The following is a 15,450-nucleotide window of genomic DNA, read 5'->3' as shown; positions in this document are numbered from 1 at the left end:
TTTATGATTTAGTATACCAAAAAATAGATTGGTTTTGAAGGAAAAAAATCGAGTTTACATTGAGTTGGTTAGTGTTTAACAATAATAATAACGATAATAACGATAATAACAATAACAAGATGCAAGTAATGTCACCTAATTCACCATATTCTAGAGAAAAGTTATTTCGGATTTTAAGATTGCCCTCGATAATAACTGATTTAAGATTAATTAAAGAAGCAAATAGGAGAGTTGTTCGAATTCTACTTCCAGATAAAGGAATTTTTAAAGAACATTTGAAATTTGCAAGATATCGAGAAGCGTATGAATTTTACATTTTGAATTCAGATGAATTCAGGGAACAGTTTGAAAGATTTGATTAAGAATATTCACAAAGTTCTAGAAAGCCTGAGCCTAAGCCTGAATCTGAATTTCACAGAAGAACTAAAACACCCTATCCTAAAGCATCAAAGACTTGGGAAGACATCTATGAAGATGCTGGTTTTTTTAAACCCCAAATTTATAATTTAAAGGAATATATCAAGAGTAATATGCCTGGAAATATTAAAATCATAATACATCTGGAAAATGTATCATTAAATACCATAGTGGAGATGTTTTTGAAATTCCAATAATAACTAGTGTTAATTTTTCATTTGAAGATCTTTTTTATAGATTTAGGAATTATCAGGTTCATGAATCAATATCACTAAAAGACATTAAACAGTTTAACTTGCAAAATGTTCAATGTTACGTACCACCAAATGGTCGTCAGAAAAAACATTTATTTGCTAGATTTAAAATAATGCCTTTTAAGCTCTATACGGTTGATTCGAATAATCAGTTTCATGAAATAAAAGCTTCAGCCATTTCATTGAAAGATTATAATAATTTTGAGTCAAAACTTTGCATTGAGTTTGATGATTATGAGTTTTTTGATCAAGTTTTCCATCGATCCATAGTTTTGAAAACATTTGATATGGAAAGAGAAGAAAATTATAGATTTCTGCAAAGCGATCTTATTATCCCGAATATTGTAATGAGAATGTATTCAAAATTTATTGTGGATCCCTCATCTGGCAACAGAATTTTTAGAGTTGAGCTTAATAGCAAGGTGATCGAAATTCTCAGAAGGATAAATAGACAGACCTCTCGACTCAAGGAAGATAACACAATCAACATAAACAACAAATACAATCTCTCGTCGTTATCTTATTTTGACCGAAACATTGTGCAAAACAATGAGCAGCAGGGTGAGTTGGTTTTGGACTTTGTAAGAAGAGAATAAACGAGTGCTTTGTATTGTTTGTTGAGAAACATTCCCAACAACGACTGAAGAAAGATGTGAATGAGTGTAGACGAGAATTCGAGTGCAAATTTGCAGTTTCCAGCCAAAAAAGCAGTGTCTTTGAGCAGCTTTTAAAGAGTACCAGTGGGATTAGCAGCTCGAGAACCTGGAGACTGAAAACCAGCAGAAGACTCTTCCACAGGCGATAGCTGGCGTAGTGCCTCTCGAAGTGTTTACTTTGGGGAGCTGTAGTCTGTTTGCCCTTATTCCATTGCTTCTGGAGTGTTCCACAGTGCAATGAATTCTTTTGATTTGGGTGGTAACTTGTTTTGTCTCATCTGGCCCAGAAAAACCTTCCCAGAAAATATTTTCACTTCTCCTTTGATCTGCACATATATAAAGACGACGAGCCTGCCTTTGCGAAGACTGCCCACTATTCCACCACCCACAGGGCTCTTATTCGAAATACAATGGCTGGTATTGACTACAACCTCTCCTTCGACAAGTTGTTGCTCTTTGGTGATTCAATCACTGAATTTTGCTACAACATCAATCCCATCTCCTCCAAAACCCCAAGCTACTCGTTTGCATTGGGCCCAGCTTTGCAAGAGACCTACAAAAGAAAGCTAGATGTCGTCCAGAGAGGTTTCGCTGGGTACAACACTCGCCATGCCAAACAACTATTGCCCAAAATCTTGGACATCGAACATGCTTCCAACAAAAGCTCCAAGGTCTCCTTGATTGTCCTTTATTTTGGTTCCAACGACGCTGCAGTAAATGGGCCCCAGAAGGTTCCTCTTGATGAGTTTCTTTGCAACATGGAGCTGATGATCAATCAGATCATCTCGAAGAATATCAGCTTGATCGTTCTTGGACCTGCAGTTCATGATGCTGAAACATGGAATCCTGCTCACTCAGATGACGTTAAACTGGGCAATTTCAGAACAAACGAAAACAACAAATTTTACTGCGATGAGCTAGCTAAACTCTGCTTCAAAATAAACATTCCTTATATTCATTTATACGACATCTTTTCCACCTACAAAGGTCCATGGCAAGACTTGCTAACTGATGGAATTCATTACAGTGGCGAAGGCTACAGATTGATGTATAACGAAATCATGGAAAACATCAAAATCTTTTATCCACAGCTATATCCTGATAATATTAAATCTAAATTGCCTGCATGGAAAGATATAAAGCTGGATTCTTTCGACAATTTATGAACTATATATCGCTTGAAATCCGAAAAGCTTAATCTTAAAAGCTAAATTATATACTCAAATAGATATTTCATTTCAAGTAAAACCAATTTTACTAATCTTTAGGTATTGTCGTAAACTCACATTTCCCATAAAAAAATAACCAAATCATATACAACCTTCTAGTGGTTTTTTAAAACTTTTACTAAAATAAAAGAGCAATCAAATTATAAAGCTTTCATAAACAATCAGTTCAACCTGTTAAAGTTTTGAATGAATTTTTAAAAAATATTCTTTACCTCCATAGTTTGGCTCCATAATTATCTTTATTTTATTCTCATTTTCATTTTCATTTTCATTTTCATTTTCATTTTCATTCACATTCTTATTCTTAGTCTTAGTCTTAGTCTTAGTCTTAGTCTTAGTCTTAGTCTTAGTCTTATTCTTTTTCCTTTTCTTTTCCCTTATTGGAACTTGATGGTTTGGCTCCCAAACCAAGAAAAATACTTCTTCTAGAGGCAGTTTCAATATTCTTTAGAAACATACTGGAAGAATTTTCTTTATCTTCAGAATTACTGTTTTCCTTATCTCCCTTCCATCCCAAGCCCCTCAATAATGCTTTACCGAAATCTTCCACAGGAACCTGTTGATAAACATCAAATGAAGGAGCATCTGGTCTACTGTTAATGTCCTTGAAATACAATGAGTTACTCAATGATGAAACAGCGTGGCTAGTATGATTCGTAGAATCAGATCTATCCTCTTCGATATCCATTTTACTATCCATTTCTTCTTTTTTTTCTTTTTCTTCTTTTTCTTCAATGTTAAACCCTGGAATTTCACTCAACAATTTCTCCTTCCATTTTTCATTTCTATCACAGTTGATCACCTTTAATTTTTTAAGAGGTTTCTTTTTTTTTAATTTGGACTTGTCGTATTCTTCAATGATTTCCACATTATCACCATCTTCTTCTGTAGGCAGCAATTCAAAATTGTGATTGAGTTTTTGTGCAAAAGCTTTGGGTAAAGGCTTTTGCTTCTGAAGCCTGTTAACTTTTGTTTTTCCAATGCGTTTATTTGCAAAGACAAGCTTGATTGGTTTTTGAGAAGTTCCTGAATTCTTGTTTGATTTAAGTGATATCTTCATTGTTATTTGACGTTGAACAGAAAAAAAAATACTCAGCGCCGGTTAAAGCAAAATTCAATTTTTTTTTTCTAATTTTTAAAGTTTACCCTTTTCCCAACCATCAAGAGTATTGTTTTCAACTTGTTCTTCTAGCTTTGGCATAATCCACAATCCACTATTTCATGGTAAAGAAGTCCCTGTTATCTATCCTGTCTATTTGAAACGATGTCTACTGTTGAAAAGATCAAGGCCATCGAGGCCGAAATGGCCAAAACACAAAAGAATAAGGCGACCAATTTTCATCTTGGTCAGCTTAAAGCCAAACTAGCAAAATTGAGAAAAGAGTTGATTTCAAGTGCTTCTGGAGGTGGTTCTGGTCCAGGTATTGGATTTGACGTTGCAAAAACAGGAGTTGCTTCTGTGGGATATGTGGGCTTTCCATCTGTTGGAAAATCTACATTATTGAACAAATTGACTGGAACCCATTCAGAGGCAGCTGAATACGAATTCACAACATTAACCACTGTTCCTGGAGTTATTAAATACAAAGGTGCTAAGATTCAGATGTTAGATTTGCCTGGTATCATTGAAGGTGCCAATAGTGGACGAGGTAGAGGAAAACAAGTTATAGCTGTTTCTAGAACTTGTAATTTGATTTTTATTGTCTTGGATGTTAACAAGCCTTTGATCCACAAAGAGATAATAGAGAAAGAGTTGGAGGGTGTTGGTATAAGACTTAATAAAGTTCCACCAGATATTATAATCAAAAAGAAAGAGAGAGGAGGAGTCAACATCACCAATACTGTTCCCTTGACCAGACTAGACAAAGACGAAATAAGAGCTGTCATGTCTGAGTATCGATTAAATTCAGCAGACATTGCTTTCAGGTGCGATGCTACAGTAGATGATCTCATTGATGCAATTGAAATTAAAACCAGAAGATATATTCCAGCGGTTTATGTCTTGAACAAAATTGACTCAATATCAATCGAAGAATTGGAGTTGTTATACAAGATCGAGAATTGTGTTCCTATATCCTCCAAAGAAGGCTGGAATCTCGACGACTTGTTGGAGATGATGTGGGATAGATTGAACTTGGTGAGAGTTTACACTAAACCAAAGGGCAAACTACCAGACTTTGACGAGCCAGTCGTCTTGAGATCAGACAGATGTTCAATTGAAGACTTTTGCAACCAGATCCACAAGAGTTTGGTTGCTGATTTCAAAACAGCAGCTGTGTATGGCTCCAGTGTCAAACACCAACCTCAATATGTTGGATTAAGCCATATTTTGAAAGATGAAGATGTAGTTACAATTCTCAAAAAATAGGCTGTGCAGATGCTTCTGCGATGGTATATGTAGTTCTTTCTGTGTTTATTGCATTGTCCTAAGTAGTCTTGCCCTAAGTAGTCTTGTATTCGAGTTCCATTGCCTGGAAATGGCCTGCTTCAGTGATGAGATTCGACCGCAATTTCCACTTTTTCGATTATATCTGTTTTTCTTGATTGGGATCAACAGAAAACAAACCAATAAATGAGCATATCGTTCACTGCAGACCAGCATATATATATACCACACACTCCAATAGATAGCCTTTAAAAGCGTTGTTTGGTCCAGCATGAATAACAAAAAGTACGTTGTGCTTTTCTACCGAGTTTTCCAGCTTTGTTCATGACTAACGTTTCGTTTCTAGAGCCCAACCCCAAGAACCTTCAAGGGCATTTTATAATCCCTATGATCCAACTGATCAACGACCTGTTGGAGGTTATCCAAGTGAGTTTGCTGTTCCTGGTCGCCAGTCTCACTTGGGCCCCATCAACACTCCTGATCAGTACCAGACTGTTCGTCACATAATGAAAAGATTGAACTACACTCCAAGGCCAAAATCACAGCTCTACCCTGGACAGTTTAAAATTTTAAGAAAAATTAATCGAAATGAAAAATTCAACAAGGGCATAAATATTGCTTCAAATTTTTTGACATATGGAGTGGTTATATATGCTGTATTTTTCCAAAGATGGAACGATGGATACGATAATGTTTTTTCTGATTTTTATAGGTTTAGATTACGTTGTCAGTTATATCTAAGAGGATCTTTAACTAAACAGCAATATGAAGATTTGATTCCTAAAAAGAAGCCATTTAATTTGCAAAAAATCGATTCCAAGCCCGTTGAAGATATTGATAATGAGACTGAGTACCATTTACAAAGACCTTCAAAGGATCAGTTGATCATTGCCCAAAAAGAGTTGCAAGAAAGAGAAGAGAAATACTTAAAGGCTCTTGATATTGCAGAACAAATTGTCAGTGAATCAAAACAAAATAACAGCTTACCTCTTAATGGAAATGAGTCCGAGATAACAAAATCCGATAATGATAAAAGAAAAAAATGGTTTGGAATATTTTAGCTTTTTTAAATGTTTTTAGTAAAATTTGTAAATAAATATATAAATAAACATATAAACAATTAAATATTCTATACATTTTGCGCTTAACATGAAAAAAAAAATAAAACAACAACAAAAAGTCAAAAAATACCCAAGTAAAAGTCTGATGGTTTATAAGAGCATGTGTATAATGCTCTCTATGCAAAAAAAAAAAATACAAAAAATAAAAGAGAAAAATCAGAAAAATCAAAAGCTTACGAAATTTAATATATTTTCATTTTTGGCAAAGGATATTATCAGAAATCCCAAATAGTATAGCAGAATTGTATTATTTACCAGTCATCGTCATCATTATATTTAGAAACTCTTTGTTTACGCTTGTTCAATGCTACTGATAATGCATCGGCTAAAGAAGCCTGAGGATCAGAATTAGAATTAGGATTAGGATTAGCATTAGAATTTAAAGATTTATTTCCACCTTTAGTCTCTGTTAGTAAAACAGAGGGCTTTTCTAGATTTGATTTTTCGATTTTTTTTAAGCTTTTCAAACCGCCGGCATTTCGAATGGAAGCTAATAAGGCATCTCTTTCAGGTTCCACGACTGGAATCAGAGATGTATTCATTGAGGATGCTGGGTTATTGCTTTGCATGAGTGGTGGTGCTGGAGGTGCTGGAGCAGAAAAATTTGAAATATTTGGAGGTGGTGCTGGAGCAGGTGGAGGAATAGAAGAAGTAGAAAGATTTGGTGGTAGTGGAGCTGCGGGTCTCAGATTAATGTTATTGGATAAATTAGATGGTGTTTGAGAAGGGTTTTGATAGGATTGACAGTTATCATTCTGATCTGGGTTGTTAATAGGAGTAGAGTTGGATATGATACGTCTTGGTGGAGGTAAAAATGAATTTAATGGCAATGGATTGGTAGGAATATTTTGTGTTTGTTGAGGAACTTGTTGAGGTTGATATTGAGAAGTCGTATTGTTTTGAAAGGTTTGATTGACCATTTGATTAAAATCAGAATTAAGATTAGCGCTAGGATTATTGGGTGAATGTCTTGAAGCTGGAGGAGGAGGAGCAACACCTCTTCTTGGAGGTGGAGGTGGAGGAGGACCATTTCTAGAATTGTTGTTCAGATTATTGTTATTATTGATGTTATTATTGATGTTATTATTATTATAACCAAACTGAGAGGCTTGAACTGGCATGCCTTGTTGTATTGGGAGTCTTGGAGGCAATTGAGGTCTTGATGGTGGAGGAGGAGGAATGTTATTAGTTGGAAGATTTGATCTTGAAGGAGGAGGACGGGGAGCAGGAATTGAGGAAGTGATGGGCGTGTAAGGATTGTTGGTTGGTGTTAAATTTCTAGTAGGGGTTTTTGGAGGTAAAGGTGGAGGAGAGGCAGCAGCTGAAAAGGGAGGTAGAACTGGTGGTTGAGATGGAGGTTGCTGTTGCTGTCGTTGCTGTGGTGGAAGTTGCAATGACTGAACGTGAGGTTGTTGGTTAGGATGCAAGATTTTTGATTGAATTGGACCTGTTGGTAATGGAGGGACTCTAAACTTTGGTCTTGAAGGCTGAGTATCTGAAGGTTGGGAAGTTTGATTAAGATTTGATGTGGTAGTTGTGGGTGGATTTGGATGTGCAGGTGTAATTGACGATTTCTGAGCAGCTATTGTGGGAAGAACCTCATCTGAAGAGTTTTGCAAAGAAGCAAAAGATGATGTCGAAGAGTTGTTTAGAAAAGATGGTTGAGAAGAGGATTGGTATGTAGAGTTTGAATTTTGGGTTGGAATAGATGGTGGAGGAGGAGGGGGAGGAGGTTCTTTTTTATATTTTGGATGGGGTTGTGAGACATTGGGATTGTTTGTGTTGTTTGTAATTGAGTCAGAGAAGTTGCTTCTGAATCTGTTCTCAAAGTCAGGATTGTTGTTGCCTCTTGGACCAGGAATTGAGTGATTGAGAAAGGAGTTTGTGTTGGAACTACTTGAGAGGTTATTTTGCAAAGGGATAGCATTTTTATTTTTGAGAGTCTCTTTTGAAGCGTATTTTTCTCTGTTGACGACTCTTTTGTGGAATTTGTTTGCTTCATTGATATCCTCAAACAAAAGCCCAACATAGCAATTGTCGATTTCAAAGGTGTGGAAAAAGGTTCGATCTTTGTTGTAGGCAAAGTTGACGTATAGTTCGTGGTCGAAGAGAACACCTTTGTTGGAGCCATTTGATATGTCGATCAATTTGAGGAAGAAAGTATGGCCTAGCAAGTCGTCAATTAGAACTATTGCACCACTTAGGCCAGTGTATATCCAGTCATTTTGGTTAGGAAGCGAGATGTAGAGTCTAGCAACAGTGAAGTCTATGATTTTGTTTTTCTGTCTGGGGATGTTTCTTTTTATCTTTTCCTTATCTGCAGATTGTAGTAAGCCCATTTTATTTGTTAAAATGAGAGTTGTAAGATGGAGTTGGAGTTGGAGTTGGAGTTGAAGTTGGAGCTGTGAGTTATCTGAGGTGGATAAGAAAAAAAAGCAGCTGTTTGGAAGGGCGATAGTAGCGAAAGAGGGCCGTAAGGGCGGGAGCGGAGTATTTATAGGAGCGGGCGGAGCCGAATGGAGGGCGTGGAGGTGGGTGAGATGAGAGATGAGAGATGAGAGATATGTAAGAGAAATGAAAGAGAAATGAGAGAAATGAGAGAAATGAGAGAAATGAGAGAAATGAGAGAAATGAGAGAAATGAAAGAGAAATATATAGCGATATATATGAGCTACGAGCTTTGGTTTTGGTAGATTTTTCTGGCTATGGCGGCGAGGTTTTTGTTGCTGAGCTTTAGCTTGTTTTTGAACAAAGAAAGTAGGATGTCTTCTTTGATTTCAGTCAAAAAGTAGGAGAGGATTTGATCTGAGATGAAGTTGTTTTCCTCCAATTGGTTTAGTCGTTCGATAATCTGCTGGATCTGCTTGTCGTTTTTCTGGGACTTGTGCCATTTGAACAAGTCTTCTAGTTCTGATTTCCTGGTGTTTTGGTCGCTGTTGTTGTTGTTGGCATTGCTGGGAGGTGTGTTGTTGATGGATGCAAGACTGGTGAAGGTGTTGGTCTTCTGTTTTTTTGATTTGGAATTCAAGCGATCTTTAGCGAGGGGGCTATCAATGGGCGAAGAGTGAAGGTTGATATCGATAGTTGAAACAGCAGAGTCGATGTTACTGATGTTATTGACAGAATTGATGTTCTGGTGACCGCTGGGGTTGCTGTTGACGATGCTGGGATTAGGAGTGCTGCTGCTGATGCTGATGGAAGATTTTCTCTTTCTGTGGGAGGTTTGCAATTTGTGACTCATGAGAATTGGAGACAAGTTATCGAGATACCAAATGTCTTTGTTTCTAAGAGATCTTATTCGTGGATAGTCGATTGCCAATTCATCCCAAACCAGATTTGGTAGCCATATCCATTTCATGTTGGATTCATCAAGCGTGTCGTTGTTTCCATCGACAATTCTTGACATGGGCAAGGACCTGGCCTTGAGGTACAACCTGAAGTGTTTTTTGGTGTCGGCATAGAAGTTCTGGACCTTTGTCTTGTCAAAGTCCTTGCAGTTGAACCTGTAGTTCAACTCGTTGGCGATTTCCTGATAGCCTGAGCTTCTGATGCTCTTTTTGCTGAGCAAGCCGTTGCCTTCATTGTCGATGCCTAGAAGAAGCTTCTTTCTGATGAGATTGGAGAAGAGGTCTCTGCGAGGCTTCATCCAGATCTTTTCGTTGTCGACGATCTTGACGATGCTGACGTTCTGAGTGGAAGTGGAGCCCTCCTGGACAGGACCCATGGTGCTGCTGATGCCGGAGCTGCCGGAGAGCGACGACGCCAAAGAAAGCAGCCCCTGGCCGAGAAGCACAGGCCCCAGCTGGCTGTGCGCGAGCTGCGTGAGCTGGTTGAGCTGGTTCATTGTGTGTGCCATCCTGGATCTGAGGATCCTGTTTTCTGTTGTTTTTGGTGCACTGCCTTTTTTTGCCCTGTTTTCGCTGGTTGTGAGCCCGCGCGGCTGCTCAATGATGCGCAAACATGCATCTCCGCATGCTGTACATCTAGCTACCGATTAAGCACGTGCCTTTTCATCTTCCGTTCGCCTGGAATTTATCAGCAACAGCATCTACTTTTGCTGCCATTCCCACCACTTCTGTTCTTGTCCCTCTCTTTTACTCGCTTTTCTTGCTTCCATTTCCCCCTTGCCTGCTGCTTCTTCTCTCTCTGGATTCTCGTTTTTGGCAATGATATCTGCTTTTTTCATCTTCAACCAGAAGGGCGAGGTCATAATATCCAGGATCTTTCGAGACGACATCAAGAAAACCATCTCCGATGTCTTTAGAATCCAGGTTATATCTTCCGCCAACAATATTAGATCTCCAATTCTCACCTTGGGCTCGACTACTTTCTTACACATTAAAAACTCAAATTTATGGTTTGTTGCAATAACAAGATCCAACCAAGATGCTAGTATCATATTCGAATTTCTTTATAAATTCCTAGATCTCTTGAACTACTATATCCTAAACCAACCCGTAAGCTCAATTCAAATCAACCTATCCTCTTCAAACAATGCCAAATCTAAAACCTCTTCCAAAATCTCTGACAATAAAATCGACACTTCAAATCTAAACAACTTGTCTCTAAACCTCTCTAATAACATGAGCATGATCAACAATAATCTCTCAAATGCAAACAATAACTTGATCAATATAAATAACATCTCCTTCTTAACAGATCAACACATTAAAAACAACTTTTTTTGGATCAATGAACTACTAGATGAAATCATGGACTTTGGTTATCCACAAAATATGGAACCAACAACTTTAAAACAATACATTCAAATTCCACAACCTTCATCAACTACCAACTCTTTGAAAAATTTAATCTCCTTAAACAAATCAAAGGATCTCCTATCAAGCACTAATAACCAAGACAACAAGCAAAGCAACAACAACAATAACAAAAATAATAAAAATAAAAATAGTTCCGATGACATTAAGGATGATAACTCTAATAGTACGACTGCCACAAAAAATCACAACTCCTCATCAAATGCCAACCTAACGAAACAATCAACTTCTGAAATATCTTGGAGACCTCTTGGAATCAAATATAGGAAAAACGAAGTCTTTTTAGATGTCTATGAAAACTTAAACCTTTTAATGTCTGCAAACAGCTCAATTTTAAGACTATATATAGATGGTTACATTAAAATGAAGTCTCACTTATCTGGTATGCCTGAATGTAAATTTGGTTTAAATGACTCTCTATTTGTTAACGGTAATGAATTTGCTATCAACACTGGCATCCTAAGAAAGTCCTCAACAAACTTGAGCAATTTTAACAACAATAATAACAAAGTCAAACTAGAAGACTGCAAATTTCACCAGTGTGTCCAACTAAACAAATTCGACCAGAACCGTTTAATCACCTTTATTCCTCCCGATGGCGATTTCGAATTGATGAGATATAGAGCAATGGAAAACATCAAATTGCCCTTTGAAATCATGGTCAAAGTTAAAGAGTTGTCGAAAACAAGAATGGAATACAACATAAAAATTAAAAGTCTATATGAAAAAAACTTCAACTCAAATCTTTTGATCAATATTCCCGTACCAACAGGCACAATCAAATTCTCAAACGCAATTAGTGGCGGTAAAGCAAGATTCATCGCCGAAGATAATATAATAGTTTGGAAAATCAATAAATTTCCTGGCAATTTGGATCATTTCTTCAAAGGAAACATTGAAATTGTTCCATCTCAAGCAAACATTCCTGTACAAACTGCAAACATTTCTTCAAACTTACTAAACTTGGACAACGATGATACCAATGACACTTATAATAATGACAAAAACCTTATCAATTCTTTTGAAAATATGGAATATCAAAATATTAAAACTAGCACTATAACAAACAATCTAATTAATTGGTCAAGGCCTCCAATTTCACTAATCTTTACATTGAATTCATTCAGTTGTTCAGGGCTAACAGTTAAATACCTTAAAGTTGTTGAAAAAAGTGGTTATTCCACTGTTAAATGGGTTAGATATATTGCAAAAGCAGGTTCATATGAAATTAGGTATTAAATTAATAGTAATAAAAAAAAAGGGAAAGATTAAAGATTAAAGATTATTTTTTTTTAAGTTTTTTTTTTTTTTTATTATAATTAATATATAATTAATATTATATTTAATATTATATTTAATATTACATTTAATAGACATTTAATATATGATTAATTACTATTCAAATTTTTTGTCTTCCTTGAAGCATAGCGCAATTTATTAGAGGCTTTATCAACGTTTCTGTTTAAATCATCTAATAATTGGTTTTGGAAGTTCAATTCATTGTTAATGGTTAGAGAGATATTTTTTTGATTGACGATAATTTGGTTGAGGGATTTTATTTCCTTTTCTTGATCTTTGAGGATTTGTTTTTGATTATTCAAGAGCTGTAGCGAATTTAAGTTTCTTGTTTCATTAGTCTCTTCGAGGGGTTTACCAAAAACTCTTTTTTTATTGAATAAATTCAATTTATCGTTGTTCGGGTTGTTAAAATGATTTGGATTATTGTTATCTAAAGGTAATGAGGAAGCTGAGGAATTGAATTTGTTTGAGGAGATTGTGTAATTTATGGTGTCGTTATTTGAGAAATCAAGATCTGTATTATTTTGCAGGATATAGTTGTTATTGTTGGGAAGGTTGTTGTCGGTATTAGTCAGATTATTATTTGAGTTGACGGAGATGTTATTGTCTAAGTTATTGTTATGGATTGAGGATAGTAGTTTTTGGATATCGGAATGTTCTCTTTTGATTGAGTTTAGTAGATCGATTCTTCTTCTAATTTCGCCATCGCCTAATAGTTTGTTATTTGAATGATAATTTAAGCCGTTGGTTAAAGCGTTAAATTTAGAATTTACTAAAATCAAGTTTTTTCTGCTGATTTCCAAGGATTGGTTGTTGAAGCAGTTTAGTCGTGCATCTTGTAGATAGTTTTTACAGTCTCTGATTGTCTCTAGCCAAAGGTTTATGTCGATTATTGGAGAGTCTTTAAATTTGTTAGAATTTGCTAAAGAAAAAGTGTTGTAAACGGATTTTGGAGTAGTAGTTGAATTTAGAGATAAAGAAGTGGAAGAAGAATTTAAAGAAGAAGAGATATTTAAGCTGTTTAGATTGTTGCTATTGAATTTATTGAATTTGTAGTTGTTTGAATCTAAGAAATTTGAAGGTATTTTGAGAAAGTCCCTAAAAGGTTTTGAGTTTTTCCAGTTGATTAGATCTTCATCGTTTAGAACCTTGATAAGGACGTCTTGGAGATAGGATCTCCTTGAGTTGATCAATTCAACATTGTTGATTTTTTTGACAAACAAGCTGTTCAAATTAAAGTTGTTCTGGGGCAAGGGAATGGGGAACTTGATTGTGTTGTTGAAGTAGGACTCCATATCACCAAAGAGCTTGACAAAATCGCTGTATCGCTTGATGATTTCATAGTTCTTCAAGGGAATGGAAACCTGGATGTGGTAGACGGTGTAGGAGCTGTTGACAGTAGAGGTCGTGGGGATAGAGAGCTGGATGTCCATGGAGAGTGCAGTACAGAGGCAGCAGAAGTAGCAGAAGCAACACAGGCAGAGATGATGAAGCAGCAACAAGAAACAGCAAGCAGCACCCGCCGCAGCACGAGACCACCCAGGCGGATTCTCCTCTTTGGGCACGGGTGGCGGTGCACAGCTGCCTCAGCTTCTCCTGAAGCCTGTGGAGGGCGCCACAACCCTGGTGCTGCTGCCGGTGCTGCTGACTGTACGGATAGGCGCGCTCAAGGCGCTGGCAAGACTGTTTTTGTTGATCGACAAGCCCTTGTTGTCCTTTGAGCCCAACGGCTTGCTGATGCCCCTGCTGCTTTTGCTGCCTCTGCTGCTTTCCGGGCCCACTGCCTCTGCTGACAAGGGAGCAGCCACAACATTGAAGCCCACAATGTGCTCGCCTCTCAAGATGATCAAGCCTAGCGCCCTCTTATCCTCCTTTACCAAGTGCTGTGTGCTTGCCTGCCCTTTTCTCTTTGCGTCCTTGATGGCAAACCTCGACTTCTTGGTGATCCGAAACTCCTCCACGTCGCTGAGCACTAGGTTCATGTGTTTGTCAAACGCCAACAACTCTCCAACAAGCTCTCTTCCATCCAAGGTGATCACTTTGATTTTGTAGTGGAGCAAGTCTCCAATCTTGGTTCTCTTCGACACGTTTAGTGCTGACATTCTGTAGCGCTATCAACAATTTGTAACTATAACAAAGCAGCAATTACTCGCAATTACCAGCAGATACCAACAATAATAACCAGTTATAGGAAATAAGCAGAGATACTATGTTGCCAAAAGATCTGCTCTTATCGATTTCTCTTTCTGCTCTTCCTCTCAATTGCAAAAAAATGAAAAAAAAATACACTGGTACCAGATTTACACACGACCCTCAGTCCTGGTAATGGTGTTCTTGTTGTGATGTTGCACTGTATTTTCAGGCTCTCATCTCTCTCCCATCGATTTCCTTTTCAACAAACACAATTCTTTCAAGTATAATATACAATTGCTTTTATTTACAATGTCAAAGGAAGATAGTTCTGCTTTAACACCCTCCGATAGCACAGAACCTCCAAAGCCAGCTGTTTTTTCCGCAAACGACGCTGCACTCGACACAAAAGACGATGAGCCTAAACAAATCACTCCCAACCCTAAGAAACGCTCATTGCAACAAGTTGATGAAAATAATCAAGTTGACAATAAGACCAATGACCAAACAGAAGATAAAGATGATAAACCAAAAAATATAACGTCTGAAAACTCAACAAATGATATTATTGCTGAAGAAACTGGGGAAAAAGCCAAAAAAAGAAAAAGAGGACATAAACATAAACATAGGCATCGTAGATCAAAGTATAGAAATGAAACACAAGATCAAATCAAAGAAGACGATGATGACCAAGATGAAAATGGTTTAAAAGACGAGGATTATGAAAAATTAGTTATTGAAGATGATCTTAACACCGTTGAGGATGATTTAAGTGAAATTGATCCTTCAAATATTATTACTGGTGCAAGAACAAGAGGTAAAGTAATTGATTTTACTAAAACTGCTGAAAAATTGGGTGGTTTAAAAAAATTTGCTGATGCTAACGATGAAAATGATAACGATTATGATGATCCGGATGATGAAGACTTTAAAGAGAATTAATATTAATATTAATTATAATTATATTCATTTTTTTATTTTTTAATTATTTATTATTTATTTATTATTTTTCACTTTATTCAGTTGTATTTTTTTTATCGATTATTTACTTTCTTTTATTGTGTTTTTATTATTTATTATATACATATTTTTGAGCATTTTATTAATATGTTAATAAAACATTGGATTTTATATTGTCTTATTATATGATTAAAATTTCGTTATTACTTATACAGATATA

General features: G+C 36.5%; 11 protein-coding genes across 11 annotated transcripts; 6 read left to right on the top strand and 5 right to left on the bottom strand.

Annotated features, from left to right (window-relative positions):
• Positions 1-573: 573 nt before the first annotated feature.
• On the top strand, positions 574-1,502 carry ASCRUDRAFT_115646 (uncharacterized protein). The gene has a single exon (XM_020188822.1). It carries the CDS (start codon positions 785-787, stop codon positions 1,265-1,267), a length of 483 nt encoding a protein of 160 aa, XP_020045341.1. The 5' UTR covers positions 574-784; the 3' UTR covers positions 1,268-1,502.
• A 235-nt stretch (positions 1,503-1,737) lies between these two features.
• Positions 1,738-2,493, top strand: ASCRUDRAFT_72111 (SGNH/GDSL hydrolase family protein; the record flags this gene model as incomplete). Its single annotated transcript, XM_020192030.1, has 1 exon — positions 1,738-2,493. One exon carries the CDS (start codon positions 1,738-1,740, stop codon positions 2,491-2,493), a length of 756 nt encoding a protein of 251 aa, XP_020045340.1.
• Positions 2,494-2,700: 207 nt separating this feature from the next.
• SPP2 (spliceosome ATPase-activating subunit SPP2) lies at positions 2,701-3,718 on the bottom strand. Its single transcript, XM_020188821.1, has one exon. It carries the CDS (start codon positions 3,614-3,616, stop codon positions 2,909-2,911), a length of 708 nt encoding a protein of 235 aa, XP_020045339.1. The 5' UTR covers positions 3,617-3,718; the 3' UTR covers positions 2,701-2,908.
• A 102-nt stretch (positions 3,719-3,820) lies between these two features.
• On the top strand, positions 3,821-4,924 carry RBG1 (GTP-binding protein RBG1; the record flags this gene model as incomplete). The annotated part of the gene is made up of 1 exon (XM_020195246.1): positions 3,821-4,924. One exon carries the CDS (start codon positions 3,821-3,823, stop codon positions 4,922-4,924), a length of 1,104 nt encoding a protein of 367 aa, XP_020045338.1.
• A 289-nt stretch (positions 4,925-5,213) lies between these two features.
• On the top strand, positions 5,214-6,003 carry ASCRUDRAFT_9782 (uncharacterized protein; the record flags this gene model as incomplete). Its single annotated transcript, XM_020195245.1, has 2 exons — positions 5,214-5,227; positions 5,289-6,003. The coding sequence occupies 2 exons, from the start codon at positions 5,214-5,216 to the stop codon at positions 6,001-6,003; spliced, it is 729 nt and encodes a 242-aa protein (XP_020045337.1).
• Positions 6,004-6,076: 73 nt separating this feature from the next.
• Positions 6,077-8,704, bottom strand: LAS17 (actin-binding protein LAS17). The gene has a single exon (XM_020193865.1). The coding sequence runs from the start codon at positions 8,400-8,402 to the stop codon at positions 6,315-6,317; it is 2,088 nt and encodes a 695-aa protein (XP_020045336.1). The 5' UTR covers positions 8,403-8,704; the 3' UTR covers positions 6,077-6,314.
• ASCRUDRAFT_115633 (uncharacterized protein) lies at positions 8,569-10,074 on the bottom strand. Its single transcript, XM_020188820.1, has one exon. It carries the CDS (start codon positions 9,917-9,919, stop codon positions 8,735-8,737), a length of 1,185 nt encoding a protein of 394 aa, XP_020045335.1. The 5' UTR covers positions 9,920-10,074; the 3' UTR covers positions 8,569-8,734.
• A 155-nt stretch (positions 10,075-10,229) lies between these two features.
• APM4 (Apm4p) lies at positions 10,230-12,080 on the top strand (the record flags this gene model as incomplete). The annotated part of the gene is made up of 1 exon (XM_020195243.1): positions 10,230-12,080. The coding sequence occupies one exon, from the start codon at positions 10,230-10,232 to the stop codon at positions 12,078-12,080; it is 1,851 nt and encodes a 616-aa protein (XP_020045334.1).
• Positions 12,081-12,216: 136 nt separating this feature from the next.
• Positions 12,217-14,037, bottom strand: VAM7 (Vam7p). Its single transcript, XM_020193864.1, has one exon. The coding sequence runs from the start codon at positions 13,571-13,573 to the stop codon at positions 12,230-12,232; it is 1,344 nt and encodes a 447-aa protein (XP_020045333.1). The 5' UTR covers positions 13,574-14,037; the 3' UTR covers positions 12,217-12,229.
• SMB1 (mRNA splicing protein SMB1) lies at positions 13,934-14,242 on the bottom strand (the record flags this gene model as incomplete). The annotated part of the gene is made up of 1 exon (XM_020189663.1): positions 13,934-14,242. A coding segment is annotated over one exon (309 nt), but the record flags the coding sequence as incomplete, so codon positions are not given.
• A 340-nt stretch (positions 14,243-14,582) lies between these two features.
• Positions 14,583-15,212, top strand: CHZ1 (Chz1p; the record flags this gene model as incomplete). The annotated part of the gene is made up of 1 exon (XM_020192028.1): positions 14,583-15,212. The coding sequence occupies one exon, from the start codon at positions 14,583-14,585 to the stop codon at positions 15,210-15,212; it is 630 nt and encodes a 209-aa protein (XP_020045331.1).
• Positions 15,213-15,450: the final 238 nt, after the last annotated feature.

Source organism: Ascoidea rubescens (genome assembly GCF_001661345.1).
Source record: "Ascoidea rubescens DSM 1968 unplaced genomic scaffold ASCRUscaffold_14, whole genome shotgun sequence".
Taxonomy (NCBI): domain Eukaryota; kingdom Fungi; phylum Ascomycota; class Saccharomycetes; order Ascoideales; family Ascoideaceae; genus Ascoidea; species Ascoidea rubescens.
Note: the sequence above shows the minus strand (reverse complement) of the source record. Positions and strands in the feature narration are given on the sequence as shown.